The sequence below is a fragment of the Indicator indicator genome, chromosome 3 (genome assembly GCF_027791375.1).
Source record: "Indicator indicator isolate 239-I01 chromosome 3, UM_Iind_1.1, whole genome shotgun sequence".
NCBI classification, from domain to species: Eukaryota; Metazoa; Chordata; class Aves; order Piciformes; family Indicatoridae; genus Indicator; species Indicator indicator.
Window position 1 is genome coordinate 48,865,749 of NC_072012.1, and position 17,893 is coordinate 48,883,641.

Genomic DNA, 17,893 nt, shown 5'->3' on the forward strand with positions numbered 1-17,893 from the left:
TCTCCCACCTCTAGGGCTACAGTTAGACATTAAATTTCTCTGTGCATTTTCAGCTGTCAGCTTCCTTCTTCAGTTGTCAGCTTCCTTCTTCAGTTGTCAGCTTCCTCATGTGCCCCAAAGGGAAAGAGCCAGAAGCAAAGGCTTTCAGTGATCCTCTGGAAAAGCCCTGAGTGAGGAAGGATGTGTGTGTGTGTCAGGGCATGGAACAACACTGCAGAAGAGGGTGTGACTGCCATTTCTGTATACATACACCTTGAATTTGCTGACTGTTGCTTCTGGTATGGCTGAGTCAGCACCCTGCTCACCCACTGAAGGGCTTACTCAAGAAGTCCTAGTGGCAGCCACTTAAAAGATTGAGGTTAGCTCCAATTGCACCTGCATTGTAACACTTCACTGCAGCACCTCTGGTTTTACAACCCTTTTTGTTACCACATGACAGAGACCTATTACCAGAGCACTATGGGTGGATAGAATCTGCCCCTTTTATGATTAAAAATATTTCCTTAAACATGGCCTGTTGGTTTGTTTTGGGGTTTTGGTGGTTGTTTTGGGGTGGTTTTGTGTTTTGTTTTGGTTTGGGTTTTTTTCAGGTTGAACTATGGTGAAAGAAAGATCCAAACCATCAGGCAGGACCTGTTTCAGAGCAACACTGCCTTGCCAGCCTCATTTTATTTTATTTTCAGGAGAGAGTCAAAATCATAGAATCAACCAGGTTGGAAAAGACCTCAGAGATCATTGAGTCAAACCTTATACCTAACACCTCCTGACAACTAAACCATGGCTCCAAGTGCCACATCCAAGCTTTTTATTTTTTGAACACCTTGCTCCAGCCCTGACTGCTCTGTAGACCTGGTGTAGCAGAGCAGGCACAACCCCTGCCTAAGGAAGTGGGTTTACAGCAGGGAAATCCAGACTCCATCCTGGTTTACCACTTAAATGCCACATTCAGAGGATGTTGTTTGTTTGTTTTTGTTTTTTCCAAACTTGTACAGCATTATTATGAGGATGCATTGCTGCTATACACTGCACTGTGTTTGTTCTGCATTGAAGCTGGAAGAGGGCAGATTTAGACTGTGGATGTTAGGAAGAAATTCTTTACAGTGAAGGTGTTGAGATACTGGAAAGAGTTGCCCAGGGAGGTAATGGATGCCCTCTCCCTGGAGGTGTTCAAGGCCAAGTTGGACAAGGCCTTGAGCAACCTGGGCTAGTGGAAGGAAGGTGTCCCCTGCCCATGGTGGGAGGGGTTGGAACTAGATGATCTTTAAGGCCCCTTCCAACCCAAACCACTCTATGATTCATTACTAAAACACACCAGTGTTACAGCAGCTGTTTGTGCAAATGTGGTTTGGCACTTAGCCCTTTATTTCTGTAGCAGAATTCACTATGGAAGTATGGGAACTACCAGCTATGACAGAACTGCACTGAAGGAGATGACAATAGAAAGCCTGCTTTTCAGCTTGTGACTGGCATAAGATGTTAGCACCTGCACAAAATCCACAGGCTTCAGGCTTCTCAGCACCTGGCTGAGAAAGGGATCACTTTTTCCACTCTGAGTGTGAGGAAAGAGAAGGAAAAAAGTAACTGGGGTGAGGCAGTAGCCCTGCTTGTATTGAAAGGGATCTCAGCAGCATCCAGATTTTTTAATCTATTTTTATTTTTTTTTTCTTTCAAGCCATTAGCAAATAGATTTGATTGCTTAGAATATTGAAATCTCTGGTCCTTCTGACCCTTACATCACATCAGCTGGTACTAAAGCAACATGGAAAAAATATTTCATTGTACACTAAGTGTGTTTTTTTCAGTTATCTTGTCTAGACCACTTTTCCCTGCCACACCACCAGGTTAGGAGGGGATCTGCTGGAGAGCAGCCCTGTGCAGAAGGAGCTGGGAGTGCTGGTGGACAACAAGTTCTGCATGGGACTGCAATGTGCCCTGGTGGCCAAGAAGGCCAATGGGAGACTGGGGTGCATTGAGAGGAGTGTGTCCAGCAGAGCCAGGGAGGTTCTCCTCCCCCTCTACTCTGCCCTGGTGAGGTCACACCTGGAATATTGCATCCAGTTCTGGGCTCCCCAGTTCAAGAGGGACAGGGATCTGCTGGAGAGAGTCCAAGGGAGGGCTACCAGGATGCTGAAGGGACTGGAGCACTGCCTGGAGAGGAGAGGCTGAGAGCCCTGGGGGTGCTTAGCTTGCACAGGAGAAGACTGAGAGGGGATTTAATAAACATCTATAAATACCTGAGGGCTCTGTGTCAAGAGGGAGGGGACAGGCTCTGCTCAGCTGCACCCTGTGATAGGACAAGGGGCAATGGATATAAAATACAGCACAGGAGGTTCCACCTACACATGAGGAAGAACTTCTTTACTGTAAGGGTGACAGAGCACTGGAACAGGCTGCCCAGAGAGGTTGTAGAGTCTCCTTCTCTGGAGCCCTTCCAGCCCTGTCTGGATGTGTATATGCAGCTTCCACTCACTTTTTGGAAATCAGAGTGAGAAATTCTTCACAAGACTCATTAGTTCATCACAGGATGTTAAGGGTTGGAAGGGACCTTCGAAGATCCAATGCCCCTGCCAGAAGAGGACAATAGAATCTAGCACAGGTCACACAGGAACATATCCAGATGGGTCTGGGAAGTCTCCAGAGAAGGAGACTCCACAACCTCTCTGGGCAGCCTGTTCCAGTGCTCTGTGACCCTCACAGTGAAGCAGTTAGTTGGCCCCTTTTTGGTTTGGGGTTGGTTTGTTTGAAATGCCAATTATATTGATCACAAATAAACCTATCCCAGGTCCCAGTCACCCAAGCCCTAGTAAGTCAACATACCTCAGGAAATCCTTCTGAGGACATGACTGTGTCTACAATGACGTGGGAAATAAAGTCTAGTTGCTTTAGCTTAAATCACAAGATAGGCCAGCAAGATAAACACATCCTTTCATCTAGGCTAGCTCAGGCCTTACCAGTACAGGGTCAGTAATGAAAGAGGCGAAATACTATTATGCTAAGAAAACAAAGTAATGAGTAGTCTGTGATTTAGGAAGAACAGGTTAGTATCAGCATTACCATCCTGGGAAAGAGTTTATCTTGTGATGGCCATAGCTGCAGAAAGTTAAGGAAGCCACAGACTCAATGCATTAAAGGCAACAAGCAGAAATGCACAAGGTAGTCTCCACTTTGTTCAGACATGCTTTTCCTTACAGGGTTTTCCTGCTTGTGACACACAAGCTTCAGGAACAGCCTTCTGGTGCAACTGTGGACTCAAGTGTGAGGTGTCCCTGCCCATGGCAGGGGGGGTGGAACTAGATGATCCTTCAGGTCCCTTCCAACCCTGACAATTCTGTGATTCTGAGTTACTGGCACAGCTGTTCAAAATGTAATTATTCTGCTCCATTTATGACTTAAGAGTATTTGGGAGCTTGGTTGTGGTCAATGTTAAGTGGAATGAGTTCTTTCCTAGAGAGAAACATGTGAGTGTGCACACTAAGGGGGAGGAGATTTTTCAAGTAAGAGCACAAGGTAGGACAAGAGAGGCTGCACTAGAACACAGCAGGCAACTTCTCCCTCATCCTGGTGAGACACTGGCACAGGTTGCCCAAGAAGGTGGTAGAAGCCTCATCCCTGGAAATTTTTAAGGCCAGGCTGGATGTGGCTGTGGGCAAGCTGATCTAGTGTGAGGTGTCCCTGCCCATGGTATGGGGTTGGTAACTGGATGATTCTTGAGGTCCCTTCCAACCCTGACAATTCTATGATTCTATGATCTTCCTCAGTGCAGACTTTACAAACATTTCACAGGCTTATACATTTGTGCAGTTCACTTTGATGAAAGTCTCACATAGCTGCAAGTGACTCAATTACCTCTTATCATCAGTTTTAACCTGGCTGGGGTTAAACAAAAGGTACTGCTAAAAATGGTGTCCACCTTCATCAAGGCACACAAAGCATGGGAGTAGTCTTTTGTTGCATCTCTGGGAATCACAGAATCACAGAATGTTAGGGGTTGGAAGGGACTTTGAAAGTTCATCCAGTCCAACCCCCCTGCCAGAGCAGGAGCACCTACAGCAGATCACACAGGAACACAGCCAGGTGGGTCTTGAATATCTCCAGAGAGGGAGACTCCACAATCCCCCTGGGCAGCCTCTTCCAGTGTTCTGAAACCTTCACAGGGAAAAAAATTTTCCTCCTGTTTCCATGGAACTTCCTATGCCTCAGCTTCCACCACTGCCCCTTGTGCTGGCATTGGGCATCACCCAGCAGAGCCTGGCTCCAGCCTCTTGGCAAAGTTCACTCTATTTGTAAACAGTCATCACAAAATAGAAGCATTTAAAATTTGGTTGGGAATGCCTTATAGTATTAAAATGAATCTTCTTTAAAAAAGAAATATTTCCAGTTCTGAAAAAACAATACTCCCTTCCTAGTATTGTGTACTCACATTACTTTATTAGACCTTCCTTACTGGGCAGCTTTCCAAATAACCTACATTTTTTTCCAGCAGCATGAGTGAGCAGTCTGCACACATGCAATTCAAACTCCCTCTCAAGTTTGAGGTTTTAGGAGCAATTGGCCAGCTGAGTCAAAACTAAAAAGTCATTTGTGTGATCATGGCAGGTTAGAAGGGCAGCATCACCCCACTACACACCTGAGAACAGAACTTTCCTCACTTTGTATGATTTATGGAAAGCATCACTGAAGTACAAAAGACTTAACTAGATGAATGAAGTCATAATCTTGCAATGTTATGAAAGACTATAGAACACAAGTTGAAGCCTGTTGTACAGTTAGTGCAAAACTTATCTGCTTAATATATTATAGGGGTAGTTGAATCTTTCCCCAGTGACTAAAGACCAGCAAAATCTTAGATTATGGGAAAATATATCCAAGTTCTCCAATATTTCTTATTATGAGGAATTCATTTCCTGCCATCTGAAATACATTTATGGACAGATAGGGGAAAAAAAAACAAACCACAAACAACAAAACACCAACTATGTGTTACATCAACAAAAAAACCCAAAACCAAAACCACACAAAACACACACAAAAAAAACCCCAAACCCAAAACAAATCCACTCCCAAAAACAAACAAACAATCAACCAACCAACCCAAAACATAAGGCAGAGATCATCATAAGGCTCTGAAAAGGAGGAACAGTTCTATTTGCAGACTCTTCTGTAGGTGCATGCCTGGTCTAATGAACAAGCTAAAACGTAACATGGCACTTAGTGCTATATGGTACTGAGGCAGCTCAAGAGTCATAGAATCATAGAATTGTAAGGGTTGGAAGGCACCTCAAGGATCATCCACTTCCAACCCCCCTGCCATGGGCAGGGACACCTCACACTACAGCAGGCTGCTCAGAGTCACATCCAGCCTGGCCTTCAAAAATTCCAAGGATGAGGCTTCCACCACCTCCCTGGACAACCTGTGCCAGTGTCTCACCACCCTCATGATGAAGAATTTTCTCCTAATATCCAATCTAAATCTCCCCATTTCTAGTTTTGCTCCATTCCCCCCAGTCCTATCACTCCCTGACACCCTCAAAAATCCCTCCCCAGCTTTCTTGGATCCCACTTCAGATACTGGAAGGCCACAAGAAGGTCTCCTCGGAGCCTTCTCCTCTCCACACTGAATAGTCCCAACTGTCTCAGTCTGTCCTCAGAGCAGAGGAGGTCCAGCCCCTGATCATTCTAGTGGTAACAACCCTGCTCAGACAAATTCCGACACAATACCAGATACTTAAAAAAAAAAAAAAAAGGAAAAAAAATTTTTTTTGGCCTCATCTCTTCATAATCAATATAAAAATGTATGTTCTAGGCAGTGATCCACTGCCTAGATTTTCTGATCTCCAGCAATTCCTGACTCCGTGGACATGGAAACTGTGCACTGTCTTCGTGGTCAAAGTTCCCTGGGCATATCCAGCTGGGCAGTGACCATGGCAGGAACGTTTCCTTGTGGAGGTTTCAATAGGAGGAGCTGCCTTCTGCAATCCAGCAATATTGGATTTGAGAGCAGGTTTATCCTTAATGAGATCATATCCTGCCCTTCACCCCTTTCCCACCAAAGCTGGGTTATCTGTAGCCATAGGTTTGTGATTTCACAGAATGTGTTTAACTAAAGTGAGAGTCACAGAACTAAATCACAGAATTAACCAGGTTGGAAAAGAGTTTTGAGATAATCAACTCCAACCTATCACCCAACATCACCTCATCAAGTATATCATGATACTAAGTGCCTCATCCAGGCTTTTCTTAAACACTTCCAGGGATGGTGACCCCACCACCTCCCTGGGCAGCACATTCCCATGGCCAATCTCTCTTGCTGGGAAGAACTTCTTTCTAAGATCAAGCCTAAGCTTCCCCCTGCGCAGCTTGAGACTGTGTCCTCTTGTACTCTTGCTGGTTGCCAGGGAGAAGAGACCAACCCCCACCTGGCTACAACCTCCCTTCAGGTAGCTGTAGAGAGCAATGAGGTCTGCCCTGAGCCTCCTCTTCTCCAGGCTAAACACCCCCAGCTCCCTCAGCCTCTCCTCACAGGGCTGTGCTCCAGACCCTCCCCAGCCTTCTTGCCCTTCTCTGAACACCTTCCAGCAACTCAACATCTTTGTTAAACAGAAAGGCCCAGAACTGGACACAGTACTCAAGGTAATTTCCTTCATCAGTCTGCAGGGACTGTCACATGGAGCCTCACTTCCTAGGACCTCTTAGCTGACACACATGAGGTTTTTGGAGTAGCAAAGCCTGTGTTGGGCATCCAAGAACCGGAGTACTCATTTGAAACGATGAATCAGCTCCCTCCCACACAGAGTTAAATTGCAAAGCAGTCAGACTCCCAGCAGAGTATTCAAGCATAGCCACTGTCAAACAAGGCAAAACGAGTCTAGCTTGAGGAAAATTCTTGGCACCTCATGTCACAAGTGCCCGTAGGCGTGCAAGTGCTCACAGACACATGGGTAACAGTAACAGCTTGTGATGAGTTATGCTTCTCACAGGATACACTTCCTGCTCTATCTGATTTTCTTAGTGTTGGGAATTCTGCCTGCTGCACATCTATGTTCATTTTTATAGTTATATATAAATTCTGCCATTTCTGTTGAATTCTTTGCCTATCCCATTAATGGCTGCATAAGGAATACACTGTGCAGTTTAAAACTAATCCTGAACACCTGCCCAGGGCAGTGGTTGACTAATCATCCCTGCAGGTATTTAAAAGACATGGTAGATGTGGTGCTTAGGGACAGGGTTTAGCAGCAGACTTGGTAGTTTTAGGTTAATGGTTGGGCTCGATGATCATAGAATAGATGATCATAGAATTGTCAGGGTTGGAAGGGACCTGGTGGATCACCTAGTTCCAACCCCTCACACTACAGCAGGTTGCTCACAGCCACATCCAGCCTGGCTGCAAAAACCTCCAGGGATGAGGCTTCCACCACCTCCCTGGGCAACCTGTGCCAGTGTCTCACCACCCTCATGGGGAAGAACTTCTTCCTAACATCCACTCTGGATCTCCCTTACTCTATCTTGGATCCATTCCCCCCAGTCCTATCAATCCCTGACACCCTAAAAAGTCCCTCCCCAGCTTTCTTGTAGCCCCCCCTTTCAGATACTGGAAGGCCACAAGAAGGTTGCCTGAGTCTTCTCCAAACTGAACCACCCCAACACTCTCAGCCTGTCCTCATAGGAGAGCACTTCCAGCCCTCCAATCACCCTCATGGCCCTTCTCTGTTCATGTTCCAGATGATCTTAAAGGCCTTTTCCAGACTAAATGATTCTATGATTCTTTGACTAATATAAGCAGGTAGAGTTTAATAATAAGGGAAACAGAAAGCAAGATTATAGAGTGAATCCTTGAGCCTTTCTGTTCCAGATTCATGTGCTACACCTGGAAGATTCATAAACACCACTCCTTCCTTTATCATTAATAATTGGGAATTGTTTCCAGAGCAAGTTAATCCTGAAATTGCTTTTTTTTTTGGTACTCACTGTGTTATCTAAGATAAATCTAGACATTCCTAGCTTAAGGTTCCCAAGAGACATTTTCTTCCTAAAATAAATACATTTTCTGCTTCACAGCAATTATTTTACAATCTTAGGATGCATTTTTGAAGCTCTATCAGTCAATATTTCAGGCCAAAACAATAATAATAATAATAATGTACAGGCAAACCCTTGTGTTTGGCTCATTGCCAGGAAAGATAAAGTGTCTGAGTTTATTCATGTAGAGAAGCTCTCTACTTCAGAAAGATTGTAGGTGTAGGAATGGAGGATGCAAAGTCTCCTAAAGCCCTTTCTCCAACACAGGGGAGCTTGATTCTTCAAATTCCTCAAAAAATAAACACATATTAGGTCCCCTGAGGTATGACATAATAAGTAGCACATGCTTGAAAGAAGTTCACTCTAAACCTCTGGTCAGTGTATCTGGTATAAATGCAAAAGTTGAAACGTACCTCATCCCCATGCATATTAGCCACATACTTGAACTCTGGAATGCCAATCTTATGATGGGTTGGAAACCTTCCCAGAACAAGAACCCACAGGTCTCTACCTTTAGGAGGGGAAGGGGAAAAAGACATCTTTTTAAACAAGTGCAAAAATCATACAAACCTTAGAGAAAAATAAACAAATAATAGGTAGACAGACAGATAGATAGTTAGATAGATAGACAGACAGATAGATAGATAGATAGATGGATAGATAGATAGATGGATAGATAGATAGGTAGATGGATAGATAGATAGATGGATAGATGGATAGATAGATAGATAGGTAGATAGATAGATAGATGGATAGATAGATAGATAGATGGATGGATGGATGGATAGATAGATAGATAGATAGATAGATAGATAGATAGATAGATAGACAGATAGATAGATAGATGGATAGATAGATAGATAGATGGATGGATAGATAGATAGATAGATAGATAGATAGATAGATAGATAGATAGATAGATGGATAGATAGATAGGTAGGAAGGGAGGGAGGGAGAGAGAGAGGGAGGGAGGGAGAGAGGATGACAGATAGGTAGGAAGATAGGTGGGTAGGAAGATAGGAAATAGGTAGGTAGGTAGATAGGTAGGTAGATAGGTGAGTAGGAAGATAGGTAGGTAGGAAGATAGGTAGGTAGGTAGGTAGGTAGGAAGGAAGGTAGGTAGGTAGGTAGGTAGGTAGGGAGGTAGGTAGGTAGGAAGATAGGTAAGTAGGGAGGTAGGTGGGTAGGAAGATAGGTAGATAGGTAGATAGATAGATGATAGATAGATAGATAGATAGATAGATAGACAGATATATAGATAGATAGCAGAAATTCTCTTATTTCATTGTTTCCCAGTCACTCCTATATAGAGCACATCAAAGCAAGCTGTGGGACTTTTCTTCTATGAATACTTGCTGTATTAATTAGAGGAATAAACATGTTTTGCCTTCTGACCAAGAGTGTGTAGTGAACCTTGCAATTTGAAAAGCATTTAACCAGTGCTAGTAAATAGTTTTTGGGGTTGGTTTGTTTGTTTTTCATGTTGTTGTTTTTGTTTTTTTTTGGTAATAAACATTTTTCAGAACAAGCCAAGCAAGCAATATCTTGTTAAGCAAAGTCATTAACCAATGGAAAATTATTTAAAAGACACTCTCCCCCCTCCTCCCAAATATTAAATCATAAGAGTTCTCTGAAATACACAGAGAAGTTTTCATTATCACAAAGAAAGAGCATCTCTTTCTTTGTATTAACAACAAGGCAGAAAAGCTGAACACATTCATCAGTTACTGCTCAGAGGGATATCAGGCTGAGCTCTATCAGAGACATATTCCAAACCAAAAGAGCAGAGAAAGAATTAATAGCCACAGAAAGAGTACTAGTTGGGGCCACTAAAGCTACAAAGGAAGCTGAACTTTAGGTAACAAAAGAAGCAAACACACCTATTGGGATGTGTGGTGAGGAGAAGCAATTCATTAGTATTTCCAGGGATATTGTGGCATTTCAGATCTCACTTGCAAAACTCTGCTGCTCACTCATCTACTCAATGAGGTGGAACTCAGTGTCACAGAGGGGATCAGATCAATGTCTATTGAAATGGCCTTTGAAATGGATTGCCCAGGCAGGTGGTGGAGTTTAAAATAAGGCTGGATGAGGCACTTAGTGCCAGTTGATTAGATGGTGCTGGGTGATAGGTTGGACTTGATGATCTTGAAGGTCTTTTCCAACCTGGTTATTTCTGTGATTCTGTAATAGCTGAGGGGTGGGGGTCAAGTGGAGGGGGCCAGGCTCTTTTGGGTGGTGCACAGCAATAAGCCAAGAAACAATGGATATAAACCTGAACAGAGAAGGTTTCAGCTCAACATGAGGAGAAACTTCTTTACAGTGAGGGTGACAGAGCACTGGAACAGGCTGCCCAGAGAGGTTGTGGAGTCTTCTCTGGAGAGTTTCCAAGCCCACCTGGATGCATTCCTGTGTGGACTCCCCTGGGTGCTCCTGCTTTGGCAGGGGGCTTGGACTCTGTGATCTCCAGAGGTCCCTTCCAATGTCTAATGTACTGTGATACTGTGAAAGCTCTAGTTTCAGTAGATGGCAGCAATGAAACTTGACAAGTTCCCTGGTAACAGCCCTCACAGCTACGGATTGCTAAAGCCCAGACCTTGCATGCATGCTCCCTGTCCCCCACAAGCTGTCTCAGGAGTCCAGACATCATTGTTGCTCACAAGAAAGGAGAATGTGGGTTCTGCTATATGTAGTGCTACTACACCTCCATTATTTCCTAAATCTTTGTGGATCATTAAATCTGCAATAAGCAATAAATGATCTGGAGCACAACAATTTTCCAGAAGTGAAAGTCATGACCCTCACGGTAAAGTGGCAGCAAGGCACAAGTCATATAGCCAGAAAGGAAGACAAAAATGATGTGGCAACTGCAGCACCTTCAGGAACAGGAGAACAGGTTGAAGAGGACAGAAGGAACACTAGGAGATGCACTAAAGAAAAAACTTCCTACACAAGCACAAAACAGTGACCTGGAAAGTTTAATGCCCTGATCCTTCATTAAGCTAAACAATACATTGACTACATTTCTATTGCCTTTCTGTACATAGTTACCCGATGTAGAAACCAACCAACCAACCACAGCAGCCAAACAACACAGTGTCACAGAATTGTCAGGGTTGGAAGGGCCCTCAAGGATCAGCCAGTTCCAACCCCCCTGCCATGGGCAGGGACACCTCACACTACAGCAGGTTGCTCACAGCCACATCCAGCCTGGCTGCAAAAACCTCCAGGGATGAGGCTTCCACCACCTCCCTGGGCAACCTGTGCCAGTGTCTCACCACCCTCATGGGGAAGAACTTCTTCCTAACATCCAATCTGGATCTCCCTTACTCTATCTTGGATCCATTCCCCCTAGTCCTGTTACTACTTGACACTCTAAAAAGTCCCTCCCCAGCTTTCTTGTAGCCCCCTTTCAGATACTGGAAGGCCACAGCAAAGTCTCCTGGGAGCCTTCTCTTCTCCAAACTGAACAACCCCAACGTTCTCAGCCTGTCCTCATAGCAGAGCAGCTCCAGCCCTCTGCTCATCCTTGTGGCCCTTCTCTGGACACACCCCTACAACATGAAGCATCTTATGCCACCAATGACTAGGTATGACATTTGGCCCTTGGTTTTATTTGAAAGCAAGCAGGTCACAGGGGCTATTTCAAATCCAATTACTAGCAATGATGACATTGACATCCATTCCATACAGACTTTTTGGAGCATCTTGTGAGTCAGTGTAGGGCAGTGCTATATTCTTCAGCCACTTCCTCATAGCAGGACTAGCACCAATTCAATACTATATATACTAAAGCACCAAGAGTCCAAGTGCAGCTAAAATGCTGTAGTTACAGTAGCACAGTACATTAGAGGTTGGAAGGGAACCTCCAGAGATCATCCAGTCCAACCTCTCTGTCAAAGCAGCATCACCCAGGGTAGTCTGCACAGGAATGCATCCAGGTAGGTTTGGAATGTGTCCAGAGAAGGAGACTCCACAACCTCTCTGGGCAGCCTGCTCCAGGGCTCTGTCAGCCTCACTGTAAAGAAGTTTCTCCTCATGTTGAGGTGAAATCCTCTATGCTCAAGCTTGTACCTGTTGTTTCTTGTCTTATTATTGTGTAGCACTGAAAAGAGCTTGGCCCCCTCCACTTGACACCCACCCCTCAGATATTTATACACATTGATGAGATCCCCTCTCAGTTATTTCTGTCATGTAAGGTCTTCTACAAATATCCTGATTGAAAATTCAAAAGAGCTTGCCAGTACCTTGCCATCAGCAGTGCTCTCTCCTGCTGCTATCACTGTGAAACTGCACTCATAGGAAACACAAGAAAGAGCTAAGTATAGTCTAGCATTAAGTACTGATTTAAATTGGGCTTTCTGGCTTCAGCATTAAACTGTTTATAGTTTGTGTGAGGGCCATCTAAATGATAAACACTCCCATGAACTGAAACACCATTTCCAAGCTGGCATTTCCAGCTTGTGAGAAGGATTAAACCTACTATTAACAATTAAAATAAATTCCAGGGTCTGCTCAGCCTGCAGTACTGGATAGTGTACCTGTGAGGGATGATGTAAGATTTCTTTCCAAACAGCAGTAATTTAGTGCATGTGAAAAAAGATCCAGCACTGAGATAAAGTTTCCTTTAATCAGTACAGCAGAGATAACTTTGGGGTTGTATATGAAGTGAACAGCTAAGCTACCTCACATGCTTTGGATTAACTGGATGTATATCACAAAGCCATTTCTCACTGCCAAACCAGAACTGACTTCAACTAATTAGTGAACTGTATTTTGAGTAATCAAGACAAATGTGTGTTTCTAACTGTGCGTCTCAGGACAATTTACTACAAGGCTTGTATTGGAACACAGCCAGACCACTCAGCTTTAAGTTTTCTAGCACTGCCACAGTTCATGGCAGAGTATCAATATTCTAAACAGAGCTTTGTAAACTGGGAATTAAGAAGGAGAATTGAATCCAATCTCCAGATCCAGTGGGCAAAGAAACCAAATCATTTGTAGATGGTGTATCTGGGGTTGCACTCCCCAGCTTGTTCTGCTCTGAAGTTTCTTTCTACTTTTCTCCACTTTGCTCTTTACAGCTTCATTTATAGAAAAAAACAAACAAGCAAGACAAAACAAAACAAAACAAAGAGAGAACTGTTGCTATTTCAAAGAAAGTAAGAAAGTTGTGGCTAGGGAATAAAGTGAATGACCCACTGACCCACTAGACCCACTGACAGTACCACTCAGGCTAGGCTATTGATTCAAAAGCTTGCATGCAGGTCCACTTTGACCAGAAATAAAATAAATAAAAATAGGCTGGCCATGTGTTGCCCACTGACTTCATGCATAGGAACTGAAGTAATGCTGATCTATGTTTAGTTTAGTTTGGTTGATTAGATGGTGTTGGGTGATAGGTTGGACTTGATGATCCTGAAGGCCTTTTCCAACCTGGTTAATTCTGTGATTCTATGTTGATGCAGTCCCTACCTTAAAAGGCACAGGAATGAGAAAAGAGGAAAGAAAGATTGATTCTCATTAGAATGCAAGGTCCAAGAACAATTTAATCATAGGAACAATCACAGAATTATAGAACAGTCCAGGTTGAAAAGAACCTCAAAAGATCATCGGGTCCAACCTTGCATGGGAAAGTAAGCCCAGAAGTGATTGAGCATCCTGTCCAACTGCATCTAGAAACCACCAGTGATGGGGACTCTATGACATCCCTGGAGAAGTTGTTCTGAAGAATGAGCAGGAGGAAACCTCTCCTGGTGCAGCTTGTATCCATTGCCCTTTGTCTTCATCCATATGGCTCCTTGTGAAGGGAGCACTTCTGCCCTCTTTGTGGCCACACTTTAAGTACTAGGATCCTATGAAGAGGTTCTCCTCCAAGCATTCTCTTCTCCAGGGAGAAGAGCCTTAACTCCTGCAGTCTATCCTCACAGGGCATGTTCTCCAGCCTTTTGATCATCTGGCCCCACCTTTGGACCCTCTGCAGTCTGTCCACATCTCTCTTAAACCGTGGATACTAGAACTGGATGCAGTACTGTGGTGAAAGAAGCCTATGCCCAAGGCTATATCCTTAAAGTGGTGGGACATGGCCTACGTGTTCAGCTGGAACCCCCTCTCCCCTCTGGAGTGTGGGGGGGAAGGCTGGGCGCCACTCTGTCTGAGTAGACCATCTCCTGGGTCGTTTGGGACAACGGCACTCCGACGACATGCCCGTTGCCCTTTGTTCACAGGTTGTGTTCACATTATATTTGGTGAAACATCAGTTCATTGGTCAATTGCTCTGTTTAACAAGGATGTTCACTGGACCGGTGTCCCTACGGCAAATGTTAAATAGCGGTTGTTTAGGAAAACTCGTGTTCCGTGCCCGGTATCCGTGTTCGGTGCTCCGTGTTAATACCCGCGCCTGTTCCCGTGTTCGCCTCGTGCCTTCTGCCGCCGAGAGATCCGCCTTGCCCGGGACTCGAGCCGGCAGCGTTCGAGTGCATTGCCGAAAGTCGCCGCTTCTGCCCAAAGGACCGGCACCCTCCCCAGCCGATCTCCGTAAGATCGCGGAAAGGGTCGCTCCAGCTTCACAGAGGAGCCGCTTTTGGCCGTATCCTGCGACCGCAGCGACAAGGGTTTTCCCCTGGAGCGGCAAGCTTGTTTACACAGCGCAACGGCGAACTGACTTGCAAAGCCTCCGGGAATCCCCGGTAATCTTCCAGGACCCTTTCTTCCGAGAGAAGCCGCTACCACGCGGCACAGCACCACGCGGTCGGCGCCATTTGTATCACGTTATTACGATACATCCGTGCTACGATTTCCGGGACTATCAAACAGTATCAAGAAAAGAACCTCGAGAGCTTTCTTCAGGTAGTGAGTAAACCGAACATTTCCTCATAGAGTTTCTGGGGCGGTTTGTGCAAACTGCCTGTTTGTGGGCTTGCCGATTCCCGACAAGCATTCAGCCCTCCCCTCTCTACCTCACTCCAATTTAGTTTCACTTTCTAAACATAAAGATTTCCTCGAACTATTCAAAGTGCCTATATATATACATTCTGCAGAGTTGATTCTTTCCGACTGAATACTAGAACCTGTAAATACCAGTTGTATATCACTTGCAATTTAGTGTTAATAAATATTTATTAAACCTTTATAAATATCTCCGCCGCTTCTTTTCGGCGAGTATTTACATTTCATAACAAGTACTCCACATGCAGCCTGAGTGCACTGAGTGGGATGATCACATCTCTCTCAGCCAGTAACATCCCTGTGACTGCAGCCCAGGATCCAATTTGCCTTCACTACTGTAGCACCACACTGCTGACTCCCATTCAGCTTTGTATCTCCCACCTGGAGCCCCAGGTTACAGAATCACACAGACTCACAGAATGGTAGGGGTTGGAAGGCAGCTCTGGAGATCATCTAGACCACCCCTCCTGCTAACACAGGTTCACCTAGATCAGGTTGCACAGGAACACATCCAGGAGAGTTTTGAAAGGAGACTCCACCACCTCTCTGAGCAGCCTGCTCCTGTGCTCCATCATCCTCAAAATAAAGAAGTTTCTCCTTAGGTTCAAGTGAAACCTCCTGTGTTCTGCTTTGTATCTGTTGCTCCTTCAACCATCTTCATGACCCTTTAGGTATTTACATGCATTGATAATTCCCCTCTGTCTTCCCTTTTCCAGGCTAAAGAGCCCAAGGTCTCCTACCTGTACTCATAAGAGAGATGCTTGAGTCCTCTAACCATCTTTGTAGCCCTTCATTGAACTCTCTCCAGCAACAATTTACTTTTCTTTGTAGTTCATATCCTTTTCCTCAAAGCATACTGATTTTTACTCTTAATTCATATTTGGCAACAAACTCTACAGGCCAAGTACCACATTAGAGAATCATAGAATGCAGTGTGTTGGAAGGGACCCTCAGAGGCCATCTTGTACAACTCCCCTGCAATGAGCAGAGACATATCCAACTACAGCAGGTTGCTCAGGGCCCCATCAAGTTTGACCTTGAATGACTACAGAGATAGGACCTCTACCATACCTCTGGGTGACCTGTCCCAATATTTCACTACCCTCATGGTGAAGAACTTCCTCCTTATGTCTAACCTAAATCTACCCTGCTCTAGTTAGAAGCATAGAATCATAGAATCAGTCAGGGTTGGACGGGACCACAAGGCTCAGCCAGTTCCACCCCCCCTGCCATGGGCAGGGACACCTCACACTACAGCAGGCTGGCCAGAGCCTCATCCAGCCTGGCCTTAAACACCTCCAGGGATGGGGCCTCAACCACCTCCCTGGTCAACCCATTCCAGGCTCTCACCACTCTCATGGGGAAGAACTTCTTCCTCAAAACCAATGCCTTTTGCCCTGTTGTTACAAGGTCTTTTAAAAAGTCCATCCCCAGCCTTCCTACAGGCCCCTTTCAGATATTAAAATGCCATTACACCATTTCCCTAGAGCTTTCTCTTCTCCAGACTGGAGAAGTTTTGCATATTACCCAGAAAAATGTGGCCCTAAGCTGCAGGGAAGGTGACTTGAATGCAGAGAAGCCAAAGAAAAAATGTAAACGACTTAAAAGCTTTATCATATCCTTCAGACTATTATTGACTACCAACATTTCAGCAGTCCTGAGAACTCTCCCTATCAGGGATTTGTTCTGTTGTGATCCACACAAACCTCTAAAATACATTTTGTTGACCCCCAAAGCGTAAAATCAAAGCACTGCACAGTGAGAAGAGGGACCAGACAAATAAGGTTTGGTTCAATGAGAAGATAAGAGGATGGCAGCCTTGTCTTAAGCATAGCTCATGTTCAGTTCCAGTCTGTAAGTTGTCTATGATGAGAACACAGTAACAGTAGTGAAATAAACACACCAGCTGGGTTTTACAACAAGAGCAACCACTACATAATGATGGCTTGACAGAAGAGAGAAATGATGCATAAAGCCAGCATCCATGTTACTTATACAGAGTATTGTGGTGAGACAGGATGGCAAGAGAGTCACTCCTTGAAGAATTCTTCTGCTGATATACCACAATCCCCACATCATCTTCCATATGTCCTTTAATCCACTTTAACTATGCTTACTGGCACTGGAAACATGTCCTTAACTGCACTTGGCAACATATTCTGCAATGGCTTGGGATAAGCCATCCTTACTGGCTACCTGTAATAGTACTGCAAATCCAGGTTAATTGTTAGCATGAAAGGTGCTAAGACATCTTTACAGTTTGTTTTCCATTGCAGAACTGTTTCAGGACATCTTCCCAGCTGCATCTGACACCTGTTGCTGAGGCTAAGTCAAACTATGCTTATTGCTACACACAGTTTCAAGTCTCGCAGGAAGAGAGAGATGAAGAAATCAGTCCTGTCTTTATCACTCCTAGCTGTGAAGTCACACTCATGGTCAGTCTTTGGTTTCTAAGTTTTCTTGGTCATTATTTGTGTTCCCTGCAAGGCTCAGTACTGTCAGTGTGCAACATGGGAGTACAACTGCTGCCTGTGCACACACAAAGATGGAAATACAAAGACAATAAATGCTCATACAACTCAGCATTGTGCTTCCAAGCTTCAACACACAGTGATGATTTCTCCATGATAACAGTGGGGCAACACTGTCTTCTGGCAAAACACTACCACAGCTAATGAAGGACTCCAGGAGCAGTTCTCTTTTGCTAAGCAAGCACCAGCAGCACCTCTGCCCTGAGCTACTCCCATTTGCCATCACCAATTTGCCTTCTTACTCCAGCTCGAGGAGACATTGTGATCACAAGCTCTTATCCTTCTAGGGGATTTTAACCACCCTGACATCTGTTGGAAAAGCAGCACAACTAGTTGTAAGCAATCCAGGAGGCTCCTAGAGTGTCTAGATGACAACTACTTTAGGTAAGAAAATA

At 44.6% G+C, this 17,893-nt stretch overlaps 1 protein-coding gene across 1 annotated transcript in view; it reads right to left on the reverse strand.

Moving 5' to 3' along the window:
* Positions 1-17,893, reverse strand: part of CPM (carboxypeptidase M) — a 56,567-nt gene that overhangs the window by 13,855 nt on the left and 24,819 nt on the right. The window contains exon 3 of the mRNA XM_054399792.1: positions 8,433-8,530. Within this exon, the coding sequence (XP_054255767.1) occupies positions 8,433-8,530 (98 nt within the window). The remainder of the gene's footprint in view (positions 1-8,432; positions 8,531-17,893) is intronic.